This window comes from Scheffersomyces amazonensis (genome assembly GCF_036850825.1).
Source record: "Scheffersomyces amazonensis strain UFMG-HMD-26.3 chromosome Unknown RJT21scaffold_2, whole genome shotgun sequence".
NCBI classification, from domain to species: Eukaryota; Fungi; Ascomycota; class Pichiomycetes; order Serinales; family Debaryomycetaceae; genus Scheffersomyces; species Scheffersomyces amazonensis.
Window position 1 is genome coordinate 715,230 of NW_027042742.1, and position 26,303 is coordinate 741,532.

The following is a 26,303-nucleotide window of genomic DNA, read 5'->3' on the forward strand; positions in this document are numbered from 1 at the left end:
TATCTCTATCCTGTTGTATATTACGTATTCCAATTCTATTTCCTTTCTTTATCTTGAGTTTAACAAATATTATTATAATAGTTTTCGATATTGTGACATGTAGAAATTTAAGCTTCGTTTTATTAATGGCTGTGAAAAAGTGGCACGCACATTCTGTTGCTTTACCTCATATACTAATTGGGTATGAATACATCACCATACAAAATGTTGTCTTTTGTTGCGGGCTCTCAAAAAGGTATTAAAAGTGGGGTGAGATAATTACCTATGTAAGATCCTTTCCTGTACATAACCGATGCAACTACACTTTAATTCCTACTAATAGCCTAGAACCTATACCATGTAATTGGGCATCTAATTGGGAGCTACTAAGGACACACAATTGGAGGGAATGAAGGGACAGGTATTTAAGTCTGATAAAAACCCGCAATAACCTACGAACTATGTTGTAAAAGACATTAAATGTTATGACAAGAATAAAGTGTCTGAAAAACTTGGGACAATACGTGAAAGAGGAGGGAAGGAGGGGGAACGTAAGTCAGTGGCTTTCACGGAAATTCTTTAAGTATGCAAACAATAAAAATAAGTGGAGCGCAAAAAGGAGAACTGAAATAATATTTAACATGGTATGGTAGAATTCCTCACTAGTTAATCTACTGAAACAGTCGGCAAGTGATCGGAGTTGTATAACTTATTACATGATTTGTAAATTGTATGGTTGTGAGACTTAGTGTGTAAAAGTGGATGTGGAGAATTAGATCCACTTTTCGAAAAAAGTTTATTATAATTTTGCTACGAATTAATTAGCATATACAGCCAAGTATCCCTAGTCCGAAGAAAATGGGGAAAATATCTCTAGCTTAAAGTTTGTTCTATGTGGTACTTGTAGTATTGTTATATGAAAGTTCATTTAACGAACATATGGGGTAATACATTCCTGGCATCAAAATAATAATTTTCAGTACTATTAAAATGTACACATTTATGTTTTAGTTAAAATACTTGTATAAAGCGGCCAACAGATATTAACACAAAGAGAGTATTACGAGGTCAAGAAAGATAAAGGTAGGATTCCTTAGTCAATGTGACTTGGCAATAATGCTCAGTGGAATTATACTTTAATCTTAGCAGTAAATTAAAGTCAAAGCTATTTTCAGATACTAAATACAGTTGAATGATGAAACGGGTTTGAATGGTAATCATTTGCTTCATTGTCAGTAGATTGAATATATATAGTCTACAAATTGTTTATCGTATTGCTCTGTTTCACTCATAAGCCAATTGCTATTTGCCGTATAATTATAAAGATCATTTTTGCGATTAAAGCATACCACGACCTGACAAAAATAACACATTTGAAGACAAAAATAAAGACAAAGGCAAAAAACTATCAGACACAGAAAAAGGAAAATGGTGTTGTTTACAAAAAGATGTGACCACTTTTATTTTTCATTAATATCATAATGCTCTAGTAAGATCATTTTGCTTTATTGTCATTATTATTTTGTTCTATTTTTGCTGGATGTAAGCACCTTATCGTACAAGGAATATTATTCTAGTAAACTAAGAAAATGCATTGAATGGCGGCGAACAACCTGAAATTACTAAACTAAATCTGGGGGTTTGGGGATTGGGTCTTTGCTTCAATCATCAATTGCATGACATTGTTCTAGACGAGTTTAATTGTCAAATAGATCATGATATATTGCTAACGAATATTATTACATTTGCTAGGGGACTTAGTACTCAATCTTTCAGAATGCACGGATAAGAAGTAACTCAGATGATTTCTCCCCTTCGTTCCCTATTAGGTCAATAGATCAGACAAAATTGTCTTTGTAGCTGACAAATTGTCTTGTAACTTTATTATGTATTTATACATATTTTACTTCCCCTCTATACATTAAGCATTATGATATATATATATATATATCCTTTCTACTAAAGCTTACCCAACTCTATTCTTTTAATTACAACTATAAATATACAAAAATTATAAACATATAACTTCTATCAATATATTAAGTTCCACAACATCATTGCTCATTAATATTTCCAATTATTAGATACCATTAGATTCCCATCTCATTCATTTTTTTCATCTTATTTTCTGCTTACCCCATATTGAAGCGCAAAAATCTTAAAGTAAGTTAAGGTAAGCCTAGCCAACCTAATATTCACATCACTCCACATCACATTTTGCACACAATAAACACAAATTTTCAACACATTTTGCCTGAATTACATTTTAAGTATCATCCCAATATGATGAGTTTAAATAGTACTAATAATAATTCAATTAGTATACCCCCTCATTTATTATCTAATACTCATACAAGTACTACTAGTAATAATAATAATAATACTACTACTAACAATAATAATAACAACAGTAACACCAATTCTCAAATTTTCACTCCTACAGATCAACATTTACTTTATTCGAATATTCAAGCCAACTACAATATGAATAATGCTAATAATTCCAATAATCCTCGTGGAAATCATTACAGACAATCGTCAGTAACTTCCGCAGGAACTGGTTCTCCTGGTAAAAATATAGTTTCTTCAACACCTCCTTTATTCACAACTTCTCCTTCTCGCCGAAATAGCAATAGCATATGGAATTCAAATACCAATGGTCCCACTAATAACGTAAATTTACCTTCTACTCCAGGAAGTAATTTGCCCAATGCACAGAGAAGGTCTTCTATTGATATTTGGGCGCAAAATCCAAATCCAAATTCAATTTCCAATGCAAATACTAATGGAACTTCGTCAACTACTTCAAATATTTGGTCTCAACCAAGTCCACCATTTTTAAATTCTCCTTCTGAAAATTCAGGTAATAATTATTATTCTGGTAATAATAATGCTCCATTATCTAATAGAAATTCATTTGCTAGTTCATCTCAAGTACAACAAATTCCTCCTGGTCTTGGAAATACTTCCTCTCAATTTTCAATGAGCGGTCTTCCTTCAGTACCTTCTCAAGATGAATACCAAGGTTATTCTCCTACAAATATTTTAGAATTCAACCCTTTAGATTCAAGAAGACATTCTTATAGTGATATATACACTTATACAAACAATAATAGCAATAATCCTTCACATAATCCAATTAATCAATCAGTTTTGGGTCCTGCTGCTCCTTTACCTACAAGTTCATCAGCTTTGGATTCAACTTTCCAACTTGTTAATGAATATTTTGAAACCGATCCCCATGAAAGAGTTAAGGTTACGCTTAAATTATTAGAAGAAAGATTTTTTGATGAAGAAAAATATCTTGGTGAAGCTTATCAATTACCAAAATTTCTCACAGAGAATGCACTCCGTGATTGTCAATTGGTATTGGTTGGATTTAAAGCTGGAAGGATTGATGTGTTTTATTTACCATCCAATGCCTCTCCAGACTTGATGAATTTAAAAGTTGGTGACTTGGTAATTGTAGAGGCCGATAGAGGTAAAGATTTAGGGAAAGTATTCAAGATGAATATCTCTATTGATGAAGCAAGATTAATGAAGTTACTTCAATTTCAAGAGCAGCAGGCTGCTTTAAACGAAGCTGAGTTTTTAGATGAAAACTTATCTGTCAAGCAAATGAGTGAACATCAACAATCACCCAACAGTCCATCCGTTGCTCCTCCTACACTTCATTTCCCCAAACCAATCTTATCTTTGGCTCAAACAAATGAAATTTTCCAAATTTTAAATAAAAAGCAAGATGAAGAAAAAGCATGTCGTTTATGTTTGGCCAAAATTGCAGCCGCAACAAGTCAATTGGGTGGCCAATCAATTACTTCTTTAAATTCTTCTGGATCTACAATCATTAATGGGGTAACTATACCTGCCAATTCGCCAATTACTTCACCTATTACCACGTTGAGTTCAGCTACTCAAGCGGATTTATTACAGATGAAGTTGATCGATGCAGAATACCAATTTGACCGTAAGAAGTTGATATTTTACTATTCAACATCAAAAAGAATAGATTTTAGAGAGTTGGTCAGAGAATTATTCAGAATTTATAAAACACGTATTTGGATGTGTGCAGTAGTTGGCTTACCTTATACTGTGTCAGGTTCGATTCCCTCATCATCATCATCATTGTCCGACGCTTCTATGATAAGTTCTGGTTCAGCTAATACTGCACCTACAGGAAGAATGTCCTCGGCATCTAGGGCATCATTGCCAAACACTAGCCCCACTAGTAACTTTAGATTGAAAGATCCATTTGGAAATACCACTATGGTACAACAGCAGAACCCCAATCAGCATGGATTCTTTGATAGAAGATTCTCTTTACAATCTGTTCCTCAGTATAATCAATTTTCTGCCATGAATAATGATTTGATACAAATTCCGAGAAGATTTTTGGCTGAGCATCAACAGCAAGCTCAAGCAGATTCTCAAGTACATGCTCACCATCATAGACAGTCACTGTACGGTGAGCATTATGGATATGGACGTAGTGCCAGCTTAAGTCAAGTACCAAGCCAACAACTGCAACACCAAAGTACAGTATGGATGAATAACCTGAATGATCCAGCAATCAATCAATTTAATGTTTTAGCTGGTAATGGCCAATTTCAGCCACAAGTATTATCTGACTTTCAGCACCAACAGCAATATAACCAACAAAGAGTACAACCAAATACATATATGCAAGCCTTACCTGAGAGCCTTTCTAAGCAACCACTAGAAAGTAACGGTACTGGTACTAGATCAGACTCCATCCATCATTCTCCATTTAAAAAGGAGGCAGAGGATGGATCAACGTCATCAATCTCAAGTACATCTGGAGAATCTTCCTTCATGTTGAAGAGTTTGGTCGATTCTATTAATCATTAGTCTTTGACTCACCTATATTTTTGTATTGTTTACTTTTGCTTGATTTTTTTTTTTAAATTTTTCTTTTATTATTAGACGGACGAAACAAAAAGGAGGACGAAGTTTTGGTGGTTTTCATATTATTGTTTTATAATCAATAATTTTATTTTATTAGATTTCGTTTAAATTCTCGAATGGATACTTTATTTATAGTGATACAGGTTCAATTTCAATTTCAATTTCAGTTATAATTTCAGAATTAGATGCTTAGAATTTTCAATACACAGCTACATTTATACTTATTATAATTTTTAGGGTTCTGGAGTAGTTAAAAAGGTAAAGAGAAGGATGCTTTTTATATACTTATATACTTAAACTTAAATATACAAATGTTTTAAATGAAATGTCTATGGTGTATATATTGCATGTAAAGTTAAATAATGAATCTTATATTCCATAAGAAATATTGGAACTATATGCTCTCAGCAATGCTTATAATAAAGCTTCTAAGATGTTTGTAAATAAAACACCTATTAGTCCAACCAATTACTTACAATATTAACTAGTTTCACAACTTGAGAGGTATCCGAGAGTATCCGGGAGTATCACTACAACAGGTATTATGGTTACAAATATTCTTCTATTAGACCATGCTGGTGATTTTTTGCAGCTGCGGCTTTTGTGCAATGTGCATGTAATCTTTAGCCTCGCAAATTCTGACCAAACATACAGAAGCGCAAATTAGTATATTTACTAAAGGCTTGTCCCAAAATAGCTCAACTACTGTTCATATAAAATTACTGTTCATATAAAATTAATATTCATATAAATCACTGTCATACACAAAATAGATACCATAACTATTTAACTAGAATTTTCCCCATTTCCAGTATTTTTCACCTGGGTTGACTAATTCATTATGAACTTCAGAAAAGTATAATCCCTTATCAACACCTTGAGCAGCAATAGCTTGTAAGTAAAAAAGGAAATCCTTGAATTCAAAACCAGCTGCATATTTGGATTTCAATTCAGCTAAAGCTTCTTCCTTAGTGTATTTTTCTTTGACTGTTAATTTGACATTATGATCCTTTTCATATCTATCGTAGACATCTTGGAATGAAATAACTTGACTTTGGACTCTAACAGTATCTGGTAACTCGGAAATTGGTAAAGTAATTAAGGATACAACAGATAATCCAATATCTTCAAGCTTTGAAATAGAAAATTTAGATGATGCATCACCTCTTTGGACAATTGTATTGGTAGTTGGATCAATTCCAACAGCCCCAACAATTTCATAAAGGAAAGCTCCTGGAACAGCAAATAAAGAAGTAATAACATCAACAACTTTAACTCCTAACTTACGAACATTTGCAGAATGTTGAGTTTTAAGAGCAAGGAATCCTGGAGCATAATCATCAACTTGAATTAAATCAGTACCAAATTGAGATGGAACAAATAATTTAGGTTTAACTTCGGCAACAACTTTTTCAATAACTCCGAATAATGTTGGATCAGCTTTAACTAATTCAACAATAACTTCAGTACCTTTTAAAGATTCACCAATTGAACTAACAGTTTCATCACTAATATCAGTAGTGATATATTGAATCTTGTCAGTAGAAGGTTGTTCCTTTCTGGTTAAAGCCTTAATTGGGAATTGAAGTTTATCGTCGAATTTTCCAGAATTAATAGCTTCTAATACTGGCTTACCTAAGAAACCATTGAGACCAATGATAGCAACTGAGACTTTACCCATTTTAATTTATGTGAAAACTATTATATATATATATATTGATTATTCAATTGAATTTGCAATTGCAATTGACTTATTATATATTATACAATTGAACTAAATGATAAATTTCATATCAGGGTATTGCACTGGGTTATATATAGTAGTGGTCAGATCAGCACCACAGTTTGGCCTGTATATAAAATTTGTCAGCAGGCCAGATGGTTGTATTGGTAGCGCCAAGTTTTGCGAATATTTAGTCAAACTTTAGTAATTTTTTCTTGAGGCAGAATATTTCGGGTGTGGCCCGACCTCATACGGTTTATCGTAAATTGTAACCGATTGATAGCCATAGTTAAGGTCGGCAAAATATTTACCAGTTGTGGTGTATATAAGTTATCCGCTGAAATTGTAAGCCAAACTGAATTTGTATTTACAATTACGATTACGATTGTTAAGCCATTCTGTATACTTAAATGTGGATACAAACATATGTGGATACAGATGGGTGTAGTATGTTATCTGATCCTTTAACACAGTTTTCGAAGTATAATAGTTAATTGTGCAACTCTATTACTTTTTTTGTTTGTATTGGACTACAGTTTAGGGAAACTTTACTCGGCTACGCAACTTTTGTTATAGCATGTAGCTAATTTTATGAAATTCGATTGCAAAAAAAATTCTTTTTATTCTAGACTAAACAATTATGCTAATACATATACATAAAAAAAACTATTTCAGTATCTAATATTTAGCCCATTTCCAGTACTTTTCACCAGGATTAACTAATTCATTATCAACTTCAGTTAAGTAAGCACCCTTACCAGCACCTTGAGCGAGAACAACATTAGCAACTAAGAAAAAGTTTGGAAGAGTGAACTCAGGAGTGAAAAAGTTAATTTCACCATTTGGAATTACTTCCAAAAGTTCCTTTAAGGCTTCTTCTTTAGAAATAGTTTTAACAATACTTAATTTAACATCATGGTTAGCTTCATATTTGTCAATAACATCTTGGACAGTAATAACTCCACTGTTGATTCTGATAGTTTCTGGAATCTTTTCAAATGGAAGTGTGATTAATGAAACTAAGGAGTAACCAATATCCACAAGAGAAGAGAATGAGAATTTTTGATCAACACTACCTCTAACAGTAACAGTTTTATCTGCTGGGTTGATACCTGCAGCACCAACATATTCATATAAGAAAGCTCCTGGAGCAGCAAAGAAAGAAGTAACAAAGTCAACAGTCTTAACACCAGCAATCTTTCTACCATTTTCAAGATGCTTATGTTTCAAAGACAAGAAACCTGGAAGGTAAGGGGTTATTGCTTCAAGATCAACACCAAATCCAGAAGGAATATAAACCTTTGGTTTAACTTCAGCAACTACTTTTTCAAGAACTGGGAATAAAACTGGATTAGCAGCAACTAATTCAACAATGACATCAACACCCTTTAAAGAAGAAGCAATAGTTGGAATTGATTCATCATTAAGTTCAGTCTTGATATAAGAAACTTTTTCAGTAGATGGAATATCCTTAGTAGTTAAAGCTTTGATAGGATATTGAATTTTTTCATCGAACTTTCCAGAGTTGATGGCTTCTAAAAATGGTTTACCTAATAATCCACTGAGACCAATTACAGCAATTGAGACTTTAGACATTTTGTATTTGTTTATATTGTTAATTAATAGTTGTGATGATTATTATTTCCAAATGAAGATTCCCGTTTTGCAAAGGTTGTATCTTGACATATATATATTCAATTTTCACCTCCATATTGTACCCCGAGATTTTAATTGAAGTTCCGATTTCTGTGGCTCTAAACTTTAATCCCCGATCGTAAATGGAACCCTTTTTGGATGAAGACAAATGCTTACGTGAGAAATAATTTGTCAGTAGTGCGATGTCTTACTAATTTGACGTAAGCTTAAAACTGTTAAGGTAATTGACAAATAACTGCGAAATATGTCCATTCACGGGTATATCTGATCATAATATTATGTATAGAAATATTATTCTTTTCGGTTACAATTTAGTTAGCATTTACGATATTTCTATTAGTATAAGTCCGCATTGTATTAGCCGTTCGTCTATTTCTCTACACATTCTTTATAAATCGTATTTGACTTTTATTATGGCCTTACAGTTACATAAGCACTATATTATTATATTGTAGTACATTATATTACATTATTATATTATTATATTATTCATCTACTAACTTAGTTAATGTCTGATAATAGTAACTTATCGGTGTTAGGAGTTAGTCTGCCCGCAAACATTTAATATTTTTCAACCATAACCCACCTATCATCATAGTTATGACGAAGCTTATTAACTACTAACCTACCGTTACACCAAACTTTAATACAGTTTCTGTCATCCCCACTGAAAATCCATTTACCTAATAAATCAACCATTTTGTTAACTTTTTCTAAATCCGTTAACGGATTATCTCTTCTATCTTGATGAAGTTGAAATGGCAATTGCCAATCAAAAACATCTACACTTGAATCTTGACTCTTTAAATCAATTAATTGTACATCAAACTTTTTTCCTAAGTCAAATGATCCAAGTTGATCTTCCATACCAACTGCCTTGGCACCTCCCTGAGTTGCCATATAAAGAGCATCCTTAATTGATAATTTATCCTTTTGATTTTTAGTCTTCATTGCTAAATGATGACTAACTAAAATACAATGTTTAATTATTCCTAAGATACTCAGATCAAATCCACCACTAACATCAGTACCTAATGAAACATTAATTCCATCTTCATAAAGATATTGTTTAATTGGAGCCTCACCACTTGAAATAAAAGTATTGGAAGTTGGACAATGACTGATGGAACAATTCTTTTCCTTTATAATCTTTCTTTCTTTTTTGGTCAAATGAATAGCATGAGCTAAGATAGTTGAATCACCTAATAAATTATGTTTCTTATATACAGAAGCATAATCATCACAATCTGGGAATAAATCATGAACCAATTCAATTTCTTTTTCATTTTCACTTATATGAGTTTGAATAGGTAAATTGTGAGTCTTACTCAATTGACCCAAGAAGAATAAAAGATCTCTAGTACAAACAGGTGCAAATCTAGGTGTGATAATTGGTTTTACTAAAGTTTCATCATCAGGATTTAAATTGTGAACATGTTCAATGATTGAATTCATGGATTCAATACATTCTTCAAATGTTTCCAGATAATCTTCATAAGTTTCATTGTGATCCATACATACTTTACCTACAAATCCTCGTTGACCGAATCTTAATAATAATTCAGCAAATAAGTTAGTGGTTTGAGGATCAATGGTAGTGAAATATGATGCACATGTGGTACCACTATTTAAAGTCTTTTCAATGACCTTGGAATATACACCTTCAGCGAATTTTAACTTGGAATTGGTTGAATTAGAATCAGTAAATTCATTTTCCAATGGGAACGTATAAGTACTTAACCAATCTAACAAAGGACAATCTAAACCTATACCGATATTAGGAAATTGAGATGCATGGATATGAGTGTCTATGAAACCTGGTACAAAGAATTTTGTAGGATCTTGAGAATAATCAATGAAGTCGAAATGTTTATTTCTTCTATAATTATCGTTCCTATTGTTGTTACCTCCCCAATATCTATTCCTTTGATTATTATTATTATTATTATTATTATTATTATTTCTTCTGTTCTTATTATTCTTATCATCATCTTCATCGTCATTGTCTGCAGTTGTCTTAATAAAGAACTGAACTGGAGACATGTTATCATGTTCTTCGGGCTTGTAATTCTTATAGATGAAGTCGATCTTCCCATCCAGTTTGACACCCACCAAAGTATCGAAAGAAATTTCCAATTCCTTTAATTTAGGTGTGTGAACAAAAGTTCCAAAATATAATGTGTAACCTATTTCATTGGTAGCTTTTGGTTCAATTAATGGTGAAGAAGAAGGCATGCTATTAATAATTATAAATAGTTGCAAATTTTACTTGTACAAGTTTACAAATATACAAGAACTAATTAAAGAGTTTTAATAAATTAATAGTATCTAGTACTTAAACATGAAATGTGTCTACATTTATATTACCCCAGGCTCGTCTTAATAACTGACCGGAGGATTCAAGTTGAAATCCCATACTGTTCCGAATTTAGCAATAAACAATTGTTGCTGCATTTTCACCGCGGGGAGGCCGATCGAAGATGCTTTTCTCTTATCAAGAATCTGTAAAATTGTCGCTAACATGTAATTTCACTCTTAGTTTGAAACTGTAAATCACCAAATACTTAAACTGTAAACGTATTCTTAAGTATCGGATGTCCGAATATCTAGTACTAAATCGTAGTTAATAATTTATAATTAAATGGTCAATAATGACTCTGGTCAGAATTTTAAAGGTATTTCAAAGTTCCGGTGTAGCAATGCAAACTGGAATGTAATTATAGTGTCAGTTGAATTCATGAATGAACTCAATTTTTATTATGCATAGAATTTCATACTACGTAATTCTTGGTACATTTGTGAAATAGCAAACGGTTCTCCGGAACAAGATATTATATAGACATAAACCTTAAATAGTTCTATAACGTACAGAGCAAACAATGTTGCAATTAATTATGAAATCAAAAAATATATGGAGCATTATTGCTCCCGGCATTGATTTTGTGATTTCTTTCCTTTGGAACACTTTGGAGCACTTTACGAAGATTCAACTTTAGGCTAGAGTTGGAAGCTAGAGTAGGAATCGGAGCTCCTTGGGTCTACAAATATTATTTGTGTGTGTAGTCATCAGTACACTAACTACGCATGTACTTTCAATTTGGGATCAAAATCACAAGTTATATCTTATTAAGTATGAATCTAAAATGTGGAATTTATATATTTATTGTTGTATAATAATGTATTAATTTTTAAAGAACGAGTAGCAGTAAAGTGTATTCAACATCAATACTAACTTAAAGAAATAAAAGCAAACGATTGACAAGAAGGAAATAACATAATGGGTATAATTTGTTTTTGACCTAGTAAATTACTTATAAGAAAGCATAACCACCTAATAAATTGCTTATAAGAAAGCAAAACCAACTAAACCGACTAAAGCAGCGTAAGATAATTGCTTAGCATCGGCACCAGCACTTTGAGTAGAGACAGCAGCAGTACTAGATGGAGCAGCACTAGTGGTGGAAGAAGTAGCTAAGGTGGAAGAAGTAGTGGCTGGAGCTGAAGAAGTAGTAGTTGATGATGGAACAGCTTCAGTGGAACTTGGAGAAACAAGTTCGAATGGAATAATTGAAGAAGAAGCAGCAGCGGTACTTGAAGAAGTAGTGGAAGTAGTGGAGGTAGATGAAGAAGAGGAGGAGGATGAAGTAGTGGAAGTAGAAGAAGAAGATGATGAAGATGATGAACTGCTTGATGAAGAAGAAGTGGATGAAGAAGATGAAGATGATGAAGAAGATAAGTTCAAGCTGTAACCTTGACAACTGCTTTCAAAGGCAGAAATAGCAGCAGAAGCATCACCATTTGGACAAATACTGTTTAAACATTGTTCAACAGCAGAACCTTCACTAGAACAAACACAACTTATATCATTTAAGCCAGAACAAGATGAGCCCTTTTCAACTTGAGCTACACAAGCCAATAAACAAGCTGGAGGAGCAGCAACGACAGTTTGTAAAGAAGCAGCTAAAGCAATTAAACTAGAAACTTTTAAATAAGAAACCATATTGAAATGTAGTGATAGTTATATTATATGTGGATTAAACGATAGACTGATTGAGTAAACGAATGTATGAAAGTAACAACGGTATATTTAACGCTGACTTTTAATTTGACTCGACTATGATGGTATGAACTGCAATAAAGTTGTACAACTAAGAAAGAAGTAAAGGGTTCAGAAGTTTAAATTCACCATAGAAAAATTTTCCCCTGTGAACATAAACAGAGGGAAAATGTCGTCCCGTAAACAAACCCAATATTTGTTCCCGATTAGGGGTGAGCGTGGGTTAAAAATAGTAACAAATTGCGACATGCAGAGACATTCCTGCCTGTTTGGGACAGTCTAGATTTTTCCTTAAACTGGGTGCGCATATCCGAATTAGGTAACCAGCGACGTCCCTGAATCAGGTTATCCATATAAGTTATATATGATGGGAGAGGGTTCAGAACTTGAACTTACTCAGGTTTACTAAATCACTCGTACCGGTTGTACTCTTAGTATCTGATAAAATCTATACTCAATAAGTTTATTCTCGCCTTATGCCCTTGCTTCTTTCGAGGAGAGTTTATGTTGCAACGTACTGTGAGCATTTATATATATGCAAAGCAGGTCTAAGAGATCTTTCGGTGAGAGATACTGTACATACATTATCTACTATATAATAGTATGAACCACATGTAGAGCAACTTGAAGTAGAAACTCTCATTCTTTTAATGATAACAGATATGATAGAAATGGATTTTTTTTATTTTTATAAAATTTTTAATTAAGTTTTTCTAACTTTTGCAGCAAATAGTTCTCCACAGTAAGCCAAGTGCAAAGGCATATGTGAACACAAAGCAATAAGAGAAGTAATAATTTTTGACCTTCATCATAGCTATTCAAATGTAATACGTAAAAGATGTAAGCTAAACTTATAGTGTTGACTACCAATACTGATTATGGTGAAAGATTCAGGGTCTACTTATACGTAGTTCACACTGTAACATTACACTACATCATATTAGAGTATAATTTACTTGTACTACTACTATTATATATTAATAATTAATCTAGCTATTAAAATTTTATTTGCGTATTCATATTATGCCCCCTGTATAACAAATCCACTTGGAAATTATCCAATCTAACTTGAAATGATGCTGTAACTTCTATTTCTAATTCTCCATTTATAGCTTTTCGTAAGATATCTGTACCTAAACCTTGATTAATAGTGATGGGTATTTTTGGAGTTTTATATAATCCTGGCAGAACTACCATAAACTCTTGATGTTGAATGTATCCTAATATAACGTCTTCGTGTTTGGCTTGAGCTTGAAATAATTCAACATTTAATTCAGCATTAACAATAGGATTAAATAAAGTTAATTCAACTTCTGATGAGAATATATGTATAACTGCTTTTCTAAGAAATGGATTTTTCTTACCTTCTTTTATCCCTGCATTATCATTATCTCCATCTCCATCTCCATCTCCATCTCCATCTCCATCACTACCATTACCATCATCTTCTTCATTCCCATCACTGAATTCAATCTCAGGTATACTAACATTTCTAATGGCTATATGATTAAGTAGTTCATTCAATCCAGGATTATTCTCTACAGAATGGCCAATTAAATCAACTGAAAGTCCTTCAACTGTAGATATAAATTGACTTAAAAATTCTTCTAATCCTATTTTATCAATATCTGACGCTGCCAAAATCTTTAATTCACCAATAACTTTGACTCTATCATCTTTAGGAATGAAAAGATCTCGAATTACAATATTTCCAAGTTTAGTACTATTGAATTCAGCTCCAATACTTAATTCTTCTTTAGGTATATCCACAGAAAAGTTAGTGGGATTAGTAATCCATGCTTCAATAAGAAAATTAAGACTATTAGGTGTAGAATCTATGTAATAAATCCCATCCAAACTAATATTTAATTTGGAATAGATATCATTCAAATCAGGAAATTGTCTCTTATGAATCAGTGATAAATCAACTGGTAAAAGTTTCAATTTACTTAATTTTAATCGAGAAATATAAGAATTTAATATTGGAGGTAAATTCACAAGTAAATTTTCAAGTTCAAGGTCAGCATATAAATTTTCAAGATTATAACTACCATTATCAACAAATTCATTCACAACTTTAGCAACAAATTTTGGTGATAATACATCCACATCAATTTGACTTAATTGAACATCTAATTTAGTTGAATTATTATCCAATCTAGAGGCCATTAACTTCCCAAAATCATTAGACTTACCCTTAACAATATCTTCAGAGGTAGCATTGTTATAGACTAAGAAAGAACTATGAAATTGAGGTAAAGAAAAGTTGGAATCAATTGGTAAATTCATTAGACCCGTTAAATTTGAATTAACAAGTACTTTAAATGAATCCTTTTTCTGGTGGGTTGTAACAGGAATTTCAATTTCTACACTTTCAATATCTATACCATCATATTCAACAATATTCTTTGGTAATATTAAACTAATACCTTGTGAACTATGTTGAAGAATATATTTTAACCATTCAGGTAAATCAGCTTCTTGATTCTTTGAACCTCTAACATAAATAGTTATAGGCTTTTCATCAATATAATTCTGAATCATTCGAGTTATTGGATTTAAACCATCTTTACAATCAACTAATAATTTTTCAGGTATTTGAGCTATAGTACCATTAATTGATAATGATATAGAACTTCCAGGTTCTACAATTAATGAATCACTACTCCAATCTCCTACTTCAATTAATGATTCATCACAACTTTTAAGTAATAAATCCCAATTAATTTTCCCTAATTCAAATTCAAATGAAAATTGATTTGAAGCTATTATATCAGCAGATAATTGAATATAATCTTTGGTAGAACTAATTTCAAGTTCATGTATATCAATATCAGGTATAAAATCACTTCTATATAAGGCATATGGTTCATAAAAATTCACATCTTTTGCATCAAAATTAAAGTATCCACCTTGAATATTAGTTGAAATTACGCCTTGAATTTCAAGATTAATTTGATCCAGATCAATTGATTCAATATATTTTGAAAATTTAACAATATTTTCTTTAATAAAATCAACATCAGTATAAAAATCAATGTCTGTAATTCTTTTATTTACAATATTGACACTTAATTGAGGAGGAGCTTTTACATCAATTATATGTATTGGAGCCACATTACTTAAATCCACTGGTTTAACATATAAATGAATGACATCCAAAGGGATTAAAGTAATAGTTCCAAGGAATAATGAACCAAATTTTAAAAGATTCTTATATAATATGTTAGGAATATTATCATAATTAACATATACAGAACCTACCACATGAGATTTTAATCCAGTATTACTAACAGAATCTATAGATATACTATCATAAGTAATTTCAAATGATTGAGCTATAAGATGATCAATTTGTCGATAAGTTAAGTAAAAGATTATAAATAATAAAATCACTAGACCCAATATATAATGAAATAATTTAGGATCTCTAACATCTAAATAACAAAAAATTCTCTTTAATAATAAAATTATTGCCCATTCACTACTAGGACTTATCAGAACACTATCTGCTACAATTGATCCATTATTATGGAATATAGCACTTTCAAGTAATGGTTCTAATTCACCTATAAGTTCTTCTACTTGTTCTTCAACAGTTTCATTATTTAATTTCTTATGGGATGGAGCTGTAACTTCAATTGTTGGATGAGCTGAAGATGGGTCTGCCACAGGTTCAGGAATTGATTCTTTTAATCCAACTGATGGTAATAGTGGAGATGTTGAATCTTCATGAACTATTTCTTTAGTGCCAGTATCTATTGGCAGTTTGGCATTATCCAGTAATATTTCTATATCATTATTATTATTGTTATGGGTATCAATTGTTTCATCAGCTTGTGTTGGGGTGATAGACTCCACTATTGAGGGAGTAGACTGAGGTACTTGAACGATAGTCTTTTGATTGACACTAGGAGTAGGAGCTTCTTCGGAGAGTATACTTCGTGACAGAAGTGATACCTTACTAGAATTATCAAGTGAATAGAGTTTATTCTTATCTTTATTTCGCTTTAGAGATAAGGATCTCTTTATTCCGGACCGAAGACTAGACCTTGAAGATGAGGGATTAGAATTTGATTGTGGATGTGATTGTGATTGTGAATGTGATTGTGATTGTGAATGTGATTGTGACTCTGAGTCAGGCTTATCAAGTGATACTGATGAAGATGAAAGCTTTGCCTTAGCTTTCTTATAGAGTTTAGACATGTTTAGTCTAAGTAAAGTAGGTGGGGCGGGTACTACACAAAGTCCGACCGATACTTAAGGGGAGAATTAACAGACCAATTCACCAGGAACAGTCTACTACCATCCACTATAAAAACAGATTCAACTAAGAATTAAAGATCTAGGGAGATATGGTAGTATATATAGTATATATATAAGATAATACAATAGTTTATAGAGTATAGAGTTTAAAATATAGCTCATGACATCGTCGCGCAAAGCAAGCGGAGAAGAGTTTCCATACTACAGGTATTGTAAGTGATATTGTAAATGTAATTTGTGATTGTTATTGAGATTGTGATTAAATTGTAATCGCATTGGGAACCGGTTCGAGACCCAGTCTACGATGCGACTATCACGTCAATCTACTTATCCTTATCCACTACCAGGAAGTAGTTCAGTTGGTTGTCATGACTATAGGTAATTAGCGTGGGTGCCTTCCGGGTAAGGAGTACGCGTTTTTTTAGTGAGTAGTGAGTTAGTGAGGTACACATTAGAGAGGTTAGTGATTATTCTGAGTAGTGAGTAGTGAGTAGTGAGTAGTGAGTTAGTGAGGAATTAGACAGATGGGTAACTACTACGACTTAGACGATATTCTAGCGGATGGTGAGAAAGTACCGTGTAGGTTTAATATGACCGTACCTGGTCTTGGATACTTAGAAGGTAATCCAGGTAAACAAATCCACAAGGACTCTAAAGTTGAATTACCATTTTGGTTAGCCCAAATCTTGGCTATTTGTGTATTACAGGAGGAATCAGGTCAAAGTTTTGTTGATATAGCAGCTCCTGAAGCTGTTAGTACAAAAGTTTTAAATGCTATTAAGACAAGTTCTACTAGTGTAGATTTACATAAATTAGCACCTAATTATTATAAATTTATAGAGAGATGGTGTTCTATGTATTCTGATCCTGATGCAACTAATACAGTTATGCAAATGCTTAAGGAAAGAGCCTTTGAAATTAATAATTATGCTAGTAATCTCACTAAGGGAATTAATAATGAATTTCTATATTCATTAGATGAATTTGAGAAGAAGTTATATAAGCAAACATCTGAGAGTAATAAGCAAATGAGAAATTGGCTACGCGACTAGTTAGTCAGTAATGAGTTATGAGTATATAGATATATATATAATAATAATAAGTACAGTATAATAAACGAATTAAATACGATTTAAATAGGTAGGTAGGTGGTCACTTAGTAGCACCACCTAGTTCAGGATCTACATTAGCATCTTCTGAGCTTTCATCATTCTTTTCATCAAAGAGATCATCGTCCAACTCATCATCACTATCCTCTATAAATTCTTTGGATAATGCCTTCTTTTTCCTCTTGGAACTTGGGGCAACATCTTCATCATCAGCCTCTAATTTTCTTTTACCATTTTGTTCAACGTCTGAATCAGTTGCTGAAGCTTCTTCTTCTTCTTCTTCTTCTTCACTATCTTCAATAATAGTCTTCTTTTTACTTCTTCTTTTACTTCCTTTACCCTTACCATTCTTAGCAGGTCCACGCTTTTTCTTGTCAGATCGAGCAGCAGATTCTTCATTAAATAATTTATCATCTTCTTCATCATTAACTATAATATTTTGTCTAGCTTCTTCAGCCCATTGTTGTGCTTGTTCTTGTAATATGGCTCTTTCTTTAGCCATTTCTTCTTCTCTCTTTTTAATTTCTTCTAATCTTTCTTGTTCTTCCTTTAATTTAATGGCTTCAGCTTCCAGTCTGATCTTCTTTGCCTCTTGTAATTTCTCTTCAATTTGAGCAATATTTTCTTGAGTTTCTTCAAGTGAAACATTTAATCTATTTAATAATGTAGTAGTACCTAAATTAGCTCTTGCTCTTAAATCAGCCTTTGGATAAGGAGGGAATTTTTCATCAACAGATGATAATTCATTTAAAATATCAATAGCTTCTTTTAATCCAATTATAGCATCTTCAATATCTTCAACTTTACGTTTAGAAATTGGTAATTTAGTTATAAATTCTGCTACTTGAAATTGAATATATGCTAAATTGAATTTTATTGGAGAATTCTTTTGATTATTAGAAACTTCTAAAACTTGTTTAGTATATTCATAAGCAGTTTTAAAATATGAAAGATTCTTTTCTGAATTAGCTCTTAAAAACCATGTTCTACCTAAAAATGAAAGAATTCTTCCATCTTTACCATTAGTAAATTTACCCAAGGCAATTTCATAATTTTCAATAGCTTTACCAAATTCTTTTGTTTCAGTTAATGCATGACCTAAATTTAAATAAATTGATATATCATTTAATGAATCTCTAATTTTTCTTAAAATTTCTAAACCTTTAGCTGGTTCTTTATTTTCTATATAAGTAATGGCAAGACCTTGAGCTGCATAAACATTTTTTGGATCAACTGATAATACTTTTGCAAATAATTCAATAGCTCTTATATAATATTTTTTCTTTTTATCATCACCTGGAGCAATTTTTGCATCTCTTGCCATTATACAATATATATTGGCTAATGATAATAATGCATAAGAATCATGAGAATTATATTTAACTAAAGTATCCTTTTGATGAGCAGTATCAGCTTCAGGTTTTAATCCAACTCTCTTACCAAAACTTTTAACAAACCATCCATAAAATGATCTAATTTCTAAATCTGAAGCACTAATTTCAAGAAGTTTTTCAATTTCTTGTTTAATTTCTTCTTTACTAATTTCTTCATTAGAAATACAATTTAAGAATAAAATTCTAATTTTAGCAGAAAAGTAATGAGGACATTCTTGTAAAAGTTTTTCATAAGCTTCAATTGCACTTGATTGATCATTTATTTCTTTTGATCTAGCAGAATTATAACAAAGTGTAATTTTTAAATCATCTTTTAATTCAACTAAAACATCTCCATCAGCTGATTTAAAATCTGAACTATTAGATAATTTATTTAAAGCAGTTTCAAAACTTTCAATTGCTTCATTATAATTTTGTCTTGAAAATTGAAATACTCCAACATTATTATATACTTCTAATGGTACATCTTTATTAATTAATTTTCTTGATTCAATTGCTCGTTGTAAATAATTTAATGATTGATTTGGATCTTTTGATTCATATAATTTACTTAAAATTAAATAAGCATTTAATGCAACTGGTTCTTTATTTAATGTAGCTAATCGTTTATCTTGTCCAACAGATGATAATCCTCGATTATTGGATAATCGAAGATATCTTTCTAATGTTTGAATAGCTTGTTCTCTTTTTCTTCTTGATTTTTGTCTTGAATATATTAATCCTAATGAATAATTAACTTCTAAACAATCCATATTACTTCTTAAAATTGATTCATAAGTCATAATAGCTTCTTCAGTAGATCCTCGATTATATTGAGATTGTCCTAACCCTAATTTAGCTACTAAATTAGTTTCATTTAATTTAATTGCTTCTTGAAAATATTTTGAAGCTTGAGTAAAATCAGATTTTTCAAATTCAACTCTACCTAACCAAGTTGCACATTGAGATAATACATTTGATTGATATTTAGATCCACGATGGAAATTATTAAATTTACTTATATTTTCATCTCCAGTAAGTGATTTAACAATCTTTTTAATAGCTTGTTCAACTAAATTATATTTCCCCTTTGAGAAATAAAATGATGCATATACTAATAATAATACTGAATCATTAGGTACTTGTTTATAATTAGATGATAATTCTTGTAAACATGATTTATAATTTTCTAAAAATTCTTCATCATTTAAAGAATTATTAAAACTTTTATGAAATTTAGCTAAATTTAATAAAATTTTAGCCTTTACATTATTTGAATCAATTTCCAAGGCTCTTTCCCAAGATTGAATGGCCATAGATTCATCTTTTAATACATAAAAACATAAACCAATTCCTAATCTAGGATCTGGTTTCATTAATGGATTTAAAATTAATACTTGTTGATATATCTTTAAAGCTTGAGAATAATTTCTTGATTTTGTAAGTAAAACTTGGGCTTTACCTAATAATGCAAAACAATTATTTTGATCAATTTTAAGAATTCTTTCAAAAATATCTAATGCATCATCTTCTCTTCCATGAAATTGTAATAATATTGCTTGAGCTAATAAATTTGATGTACTAATAACTGCAGTTGTTGAACTATCACTTTTAATCTTTTGTGCTAAAGAATTTATAAGTGATTCTGCCTTAAGTAAATAATTATCCCGATCAATTCCTTGACTAGCAAATTTAAAATATAACCATACTAAATATGTTTCAAATATTAATTTATCTTGTAAAGTGAAATATTCTAATTGCATAGCACTTTCAATAAATTTTAATGAATCATTTAATCGATCTAATTTGGTATAAGCTGCAGCTATACTAATCCAATATTTTACTGGTTGCTTTTCTGTTTGTAAAAATGTAACTAAATCACTAATATCATCAGATAATTCTTCTACTAAGTTAAGAGAAACAATTTGTCCAATATCTACTGGAATATCCAATATATTAATAGACTCCGCAGCTTGAGCTCCAAGATAGTACGAAATGTCAACCGCGTCACTCATACTGTTGTGTCTCACTAACTGCTTCACTAACTCTTCAGTAATTTCTTCCCGGGGGGTCCCTAACACTTCTGCCTAAGACTACTAGAAGTTTACTTAAGCTGGACATAGTCGTCTTCGTTGGACTTGTGGATTTTTTCAATGGGCTCGGTGGGTAGTGGGGGGGTGCTGTGTACAGGAATTGTATGTCACGTGAGTTGTCACGATATGCGTATCACATGTAAACCCATATATATTCCCCATATACTCTCAATCCTAAATTAAAATATATATATTTTTACACCTATATACAGTCATCTATATGTTATCTATTTCATCCACAGGCTCACAACAGCTGGGTCTAGATCGATTAAACCCTAATGGAGATTTTGGTTGTGGTTCAGGGATGATATTAGAGGTGGTGATCCCATTCCCATTTATAGAGTCAAGATTAGAACCAATATACTCATTAAAGCTATCGGGTTGGAAATCTGACATTAATGACAAGAGTTTCTGGTCCATTAAGTTGGAGCCAAAGTAGTCGTCTAGCTTTAGTCCATTTATGATACCATGAGTCTCACAATTGGCACAGTCACAGGAGTCCGGAGGACAGTTACAAGATTGAGAATATGGTGAGTCTGTTTCAGATGTTGCTTGAGAAACTGGATGATCTTCTGATTCTGTCTTGATACTCACCGAAGTGGTGGTGCTAGTGGTAGTTGTTTCATCGCTGACCGCCTGCGGTTCTTGTTGTTGCTGTTGTTGCTGTTGCAGTTGCAGTTGCAGTTGCTGCTGCTGCCGCTGCTGCTGTTCTGTAAAGTTGACTACGGCCGCAGATATCGAATTTAAAATAATATTGGTATCTGAAATCGTATTAAAGTTACTCTCATCGGCAATATAATCCATACTGAAAGTAGGTAAGAATTTGTTAACATCATTGATTGTAGCATTACCGTGAACTACACAACCTTCACAGGAACAGTTATCATCACAACAACAAGAACCGGGGATGGAACAAGACGGTATAGGTACCACATCATACACTTGCTGTTGGTTATGTTGGACCTGAAATGGTTCAGAAGCATTGGGATGTCGTTGTGACTGTAATTGTGGTACTGTCTGCACTATAGGTTCTGCTTTTACGACATTAACTATGTCTTTATCCAAGTCTATATTGTTATTATTTTTGTTATTATTCTTGGTGAAATGCTTTTGAATATAGTTCTTCAATATCTTAGACTTGTTGATGTTTTTCTTAGACTTGTTGGAGCAACAACCGCAACTCAGTTGCTTGGATATTTTGCTTCCTATGGGACCAGTTAATGTACCATTCCCACTACAACATGTAGAAGTTACTATGAAACTATCACTATTTATTATAGGAGGTGGAGGTCGTTCATCTTCCCGTGGCTTAGCAAGATTTTCATTATAAGGACCAATAATTTGACCACTTATAAGATCCATAACTTGTTTGGGTGATGCTTTAAGTATTACTACTGGATTTTTCTTACACTTTACCACAGTATCAGGTGAGGGAGATTTCAGGGAATCATCATTGTATGATGCTGCTTTTATTTCAGGAGCTATTTCTTCAGCAAATACCGCTATACGATGATTAGGATTCCCATTAGCATGGACATTAGGTCGTCCCTTAGATCTTACTTGTAAAAGGGGCCGGGCATGATGACGGCACAGGGACGATCGGTGACCCCGTATGCATTCGATGCAGGAGTATTTGACTTCATCAATGAGGATCATGATGGAGTTTTATAGTTGTTCACTAACAAATAGTCTTGCTCACTTATTATTAGCTACTTAGTACTAGTTATTAACTACTAGTTAGTATCATTCCACTAAATTGTTAATGAGTCTATACCATAGTAAGAGGGGGGGGGGGCCACGAACTTTTGTGTCATTTATATATAGTGAGCAAATTTCTTTACCTTATTTCGTCAGACTTTTCAGTTAGCGTAGATTTGGGGATGCATAGCGTAAATAGTATCATATGTGAATGATACCACTTACGACACAGTATATAATTGATTATAGTTATACTTTTAGCGAGAAGAGCAATCGTCTATCACTAATTAATTTACTACTGAAGTCATAGCATAGAATGTTTGTATGTGAGCATGTCTGTAATGTTATAACGAGAATATATTCGTAAAGCGCAAATAGTTACGAATGCGCATATATACAAAATATAAATTTTCAGATGAGCATCAGTCTAACTGTCTGTCTGTCTGATTCATATTATCGATGCCTGCCAAGACACTACAAGACACTTTTGAGGCTATAGATGCCGACACAGATGTGGTTGCTGACTCCCAAATCAATTACGACGATGCTATCAATTACTGGTCTTCAGTTCCAGCTTCAGTAAATGGAGTGTTAGGAGGATTCGGAGAACAAACTCCAGTACCCAAGGCTGATATAATTGGTTCTACTACATTTCTTAGGAAATTACAGACTAGAATGAGTTGCCCTGATGGTGTTGAAAAATTAACCATAGATATGGGTGCTGGTATTGGTAGAATTACTCGAGATTTGTTATGGAAAGTTAGTGATAAAGTTGATTTGCTTGAACCAGTAAAACCATTTGTAGCTCAAATGGAAAATGAATTAGTAGGTGTAGCTAGTAAAGGGAAATTAGGTGATATATATGATATAGGTATGCAAGAGTGGTATCCACCAGCTCATAAGAAGTATTGGTTAATATGGTGTCAATGGTGTGTAGGACAATTACCAGATGAAGTATTAGTACAATTCTGGCTGAGATGTCGTGAAGCCCTCTTAGATAATGGAGTAGGAACTATGATTGTAAAGGAAAACATTGCCCCATTTGATGATATATTCGATGAGACAGATTCATCGGTCACTAGAACTGATGAAAAATTTAGACAATTATTCATACAGGCTGGATTGAAATTGATTGCCAGTGATGTTCAAAAGGGTATGCCAAAAGAGTTGTACCCTGTGAGAATGTACTGTTTAAAGCCCATGTAAATAAATAAAGTTCAATAGTCAATAGAGCAATAGACTAATAGATCATAATGTACAATAGTATTCAAATTCAACATGTATCAATCTATATAAACGCTAAATATAAGATTGCAAATGATGTGCCAGCCATCATGCATCTATCAAATATACAAAAATAAAACGAAACTAAACAACACGATGTTTTGAAGGTTCAAATGGCAATAAAAGTGCCAAGAGCCCAATAATACCAACAAATGCACCACAAATCCAAATAGGTACTGATGAACTTGTATTGGAATAGTAAGCAATCACTGGAACAATACAAGCAGCCACTCTTGTACAAGCAATAGCAATGGCATTACCAGTAGCTCTAGCAGCAGCGGGGAAAACTTCAGGAGTGTAGGCATATAAACATGCATAATAGATATAAATACCAGCATAAGAGGCTGAAGAAAGTGCCACATTTTGAGTATGATTCTTTACAGCAGTATATCCAAATAAAAGGGCCATTCCTGTAATACCACCAATACATAAAACACCACGACGACCTAAAACTGGGAAGAAATAAAGAAGTGCACCGGCAATGATTGGACCACCCATAGAGGAGATATTACCAACAACATTATCACGATAGACTCCAGAAGTAGTTGAAGCACTAATATTGTTACCTCTAGTAGCTAAATAGACAGGCAAAAAGTTGGAGTATAATGGATAAGAAATACCTAAAAGGAACCAAGAAAGATAAACTAATGAAGTAGATCTTGCAACCTTTTTGTTGGAAAATAAAATCTGAACATGATGTTTTATTAATGTAAAGATACCACCAAGAGTACGATGCTTTCTATAATCGTCATTTGATTCAATTTCACCATATTGACTCAAATCTTCGATAGTCAATGAACAACTTCTACCATATTTTGTTGCAATTCCCTGCAACACTTTAATTGCTTCTTCATCTCTATTATTAGAGACTAAGAACTTTGGAGTTTCTTGTAATCTAATTACAGTTACTCTTAGGATAGCTAATACCAATACAATGGCTCCATTAACATAAAAGACATATCTCCAACCTCTGTTTTCATGGGATGGACAATCATCAGCAGAGGAACAAGAATAATTTGGTAAGAATGCATAAGCCAATAAAACAGCAACAGTCTGACCAATCGACCAGAAAAAGGCAAAGAAAGTCAATAACCATTGATCCTTATGAGGTAGATATTCCAAAAATACACATGTATCCAACACTAAATTACCACCAGTAGCAAACATGGAAAGGAACATAAAGATACAGTAAGTGGCCATAGTTCCCATAGCACCATTCAATATAATAAGAACTGCTGATAAAAATAAAGAACAATTAAAAGCCGTTCTTCTACCAATTAAATCGGCAGAGAACCCCCAAAATAAGGCACCTACCAATAAACCAGCACCTACCATTTCATTAGAAATTGGATATGTATAACCAAATTGATAATTGACATAAGTTCTAACTGAACTTTCAATATAACCCAATTGTGAATCAGTAGCATAACCCATACCGTTAAGAAAGAACAATTTCAAATGGTAAGGTGTGAATCCAATTTCGTCAATAGCATCGTTGACAAGTTTCATCTTTTTGGCTAAAATGGCATCATTACCTTCTAACTCATACATGTCAACATCTTTCGACAAGCTTTCCTCTTCTTCTACACTTCTTACATCATGAACATAATTCCCCTTCTTTTCTTGTTCTAACGACGTCGACATTTTAAATTCTATTATTTGCTGTTACCTATAGTAAAGACTTTCTGGCATTGAAGGGTTTAATGCTTTTATTTATACATATCAAAATATTTCAAATTGCTGCTAAATCATGTATACCTCTATTTTATACTGTATTAAGACATTATTTGTCCAAATAATATTATCGACCATTTCCGGAAAGATAACCATACAATAGCTCAAAACTAATTATAGAGAATCTACAAATTTGGGAAAATGGATAAACCATGCTAGATAAGGAAAAGTTATCACAATACCCTTTCGGAGTTTTTGTGCAAGACCCATTTTGACTTGAAGTAACGTTTACGTTGCGTTGGATTATTTTTCACCAAAAGATAAGGACAATTGCAACCGAGTATTATTTTTGTTGTGTCACATGGGTAGTGGGAGATCGGCCAGTGTAATATTTTCCATTTGAAGCAGAAGGATTATGTCGGAAAAGCTTTAGATTATTTTCCTTATCAGCATGGACGCAAATTA

General features: G+C 32.4%; 11 protein-coding genes across 11 annotated transcripts; 3 read left to right on the forward strand and 8 right to left on the reverse strand. All coding sequences in view use genetic code 12, as the record gives it.

Annotated features, from left to right (window-relative positions):
* The first annotated feature begins 1,978 nt into the window (after positions 1-1,978).
* RJT21DRAFT_118583 (uncharacterized protein) lies at positions 1,979-5,231 on the forward strand. Its single transcript, XM_064881086.1, has one exon. It carries the CDS (start codon positions 2,263-2,265, stop codon positions 4,846-4,848), a length of 2,586 nt encoding a protein of 861 aa, XP_064739277.1. The 5' UTR covers positions 1,979-2,262; the 3' UTR covers positions 4,849-5,231.
* Positions 5,232-5,630: 399 nt separating this feature from the next.
* Positions 5,631-6,704, reverse strand: RJT21DRAFT_118584 (CIP1 protein). Its single transcript, XM_064881087.1, has one exon. It carries the CDS (start codon positions 6,584-6,586, stop codon positions 5,696-5,698), a length of 891 nt encoding a protein of 296 aa, XP_064739278.1. The 5' UTR covers positions 6,587-6,704; the 3' UTR covers positions 5,631-5,695.
* A 485-nt stretch (positions 6,705-7,189) lies between these two features.
* On the reverse strand, positions 7,190-8,475 carry RJT21DRAFT_125073 (uncharacterized protein). Its single transcript, XM_064882809.1, has one exon. It carries the CDS (start codon positions 8,222-8,224, stop codon positions 7,307-7,309), a length of 918 nt encoding a protein of 305 aa, XP_064739279.1. The 5' UTR covers positions 8,225-8,475; the 3' UTR covers positions 7,190-7,306.
* Positions 8,476-8,758: 283 nt separating this feature from the next.
* Positions 8,759-10,234, reverse strand: RJT21DRAFT_118586 (guanine deaminase). The gene has a single exon (XM_064881088.1). It carries the CDS (start codon positions 9,797-9,799, stop codon positions 8,846-8,848), a length of 954 nt encoding a protein of 317 aa, XP_064739280.1. The 5' UTR covers positions 9,800-10,234; the 3' UTR covers positions 8,759-8,845.
* A 1,393-nt stretch (positions 10,235-11,627) lies between these two features.
* SSR1 (Ssr1p) lies at positions 11,628-12,284 on the reverse strand (the record flags this gene model as incomplete). The annotated part of the gene is made up of 1 exon (XM_064880088.1): positions 11,628-12,284. One exon carries the CDS (start codon positions 12,282-12,284, stop codon positions 11,628-11,630), a length of 657 nt encoding a protein of 218 aa, XP_064739281.1.
* Positions 12,285-13,302: 1,018 nt separating this feature from the next.
* On the reverse strand, positions 13,303-16,717 carry RJT21DRAFT_125076 (uncharacterized protein). The gene has a single exon (XM_064882810.1). The coding sequence runs from the start codon at positions 16,545-16,547 to the stop codon at positions 13,338-13,340; it is 3,210 nt and encodes a 1,069-aa protein (XP_064739282.1). The 5' UTR covers positions 16,548-16,717; the 3' UTR covers positions 13,303-13,337.
* Positions 16,718-16,794: 77 nt separating this feature from the next.
* On the forward strand, positions 16,795-17,887 carry PSF3 (DNA replication protein). Its single transcript, XM_064883698.1, has one exon. It carries the CDS (start codon positions 17,132-17,134, stop codon positions 17,657-17,659), a length of 528 nt encoding a protein of 175 aa, XP_064739283.1. The 5' UTR covers positions 16,795-17,131; the 3' UTR covers positions 17,660-17,887.
* Positions 17,656-21,319, reverse strand: RJT21DRAFT_92757 (uncharacterized protein). Its single transcript, XM_064885673.1, has one exon. The coding sequence runs from the start codon at positions 21,102-21,104 to the stop codon at positions 17,760-17,762; it is 3,345 nt and encodes a 1,114-aa protein (XP_064739284.1). The 5' UTR covers positions 21,105-21,319; the 3' UTR covers positions 17,656-17,759.
* Positions 21,288-23,089, reverse strand: MAC1 (Mac1p). Its single transcript, XM_064883699.1, has one exon. It carries the CDS (start codon positions 22,836-22,838, stop codon positions 21,399-21,401), a length of 1,440 nt encoding a protein of 479 aa, XP_064739285.1. The 5' UTR covers positions 22,839-23,089; the 3' UTR covers positions 21,288-21,398.
* Positions 23,089-24,167, forward strand: RJT21DRAFT_20320 (N-terminal protein methyltransferase). The gene has a single exon (XM_064883696.1). The coding sequence runs from the start codon at positions 23,340-23,342 to the stop codon at positions 24,084-24,086; it is 747 nt and encodes a 248-aa protein (XP_064739286.1). The 5' UTR covers positions 23,089-23,339; the 3' UTR covers positions 24,087-24,167.
* An 81-nt stretch (positions 24,168-24,248) lies between these two features.
* On the reverse strand, positions 24,249-25,673 carry RJT21DRAFT_129724 (inorganic phosphate transporter; the record flags this gene model as incomplete). The annotated part of the gene is made up of 1 exon (XM_064882973.1): positions 24,249-25,673. The coding sequence occupies one exon, from the start codon at positions 25,671-25,673 to the stop codon at positions 24,249-24,251; it is 1,425 nt and encodes a 474-aa protein (XP_064739287.1).
* Positions 25,674-26,303: the final 630 nt, after the last annotated feature.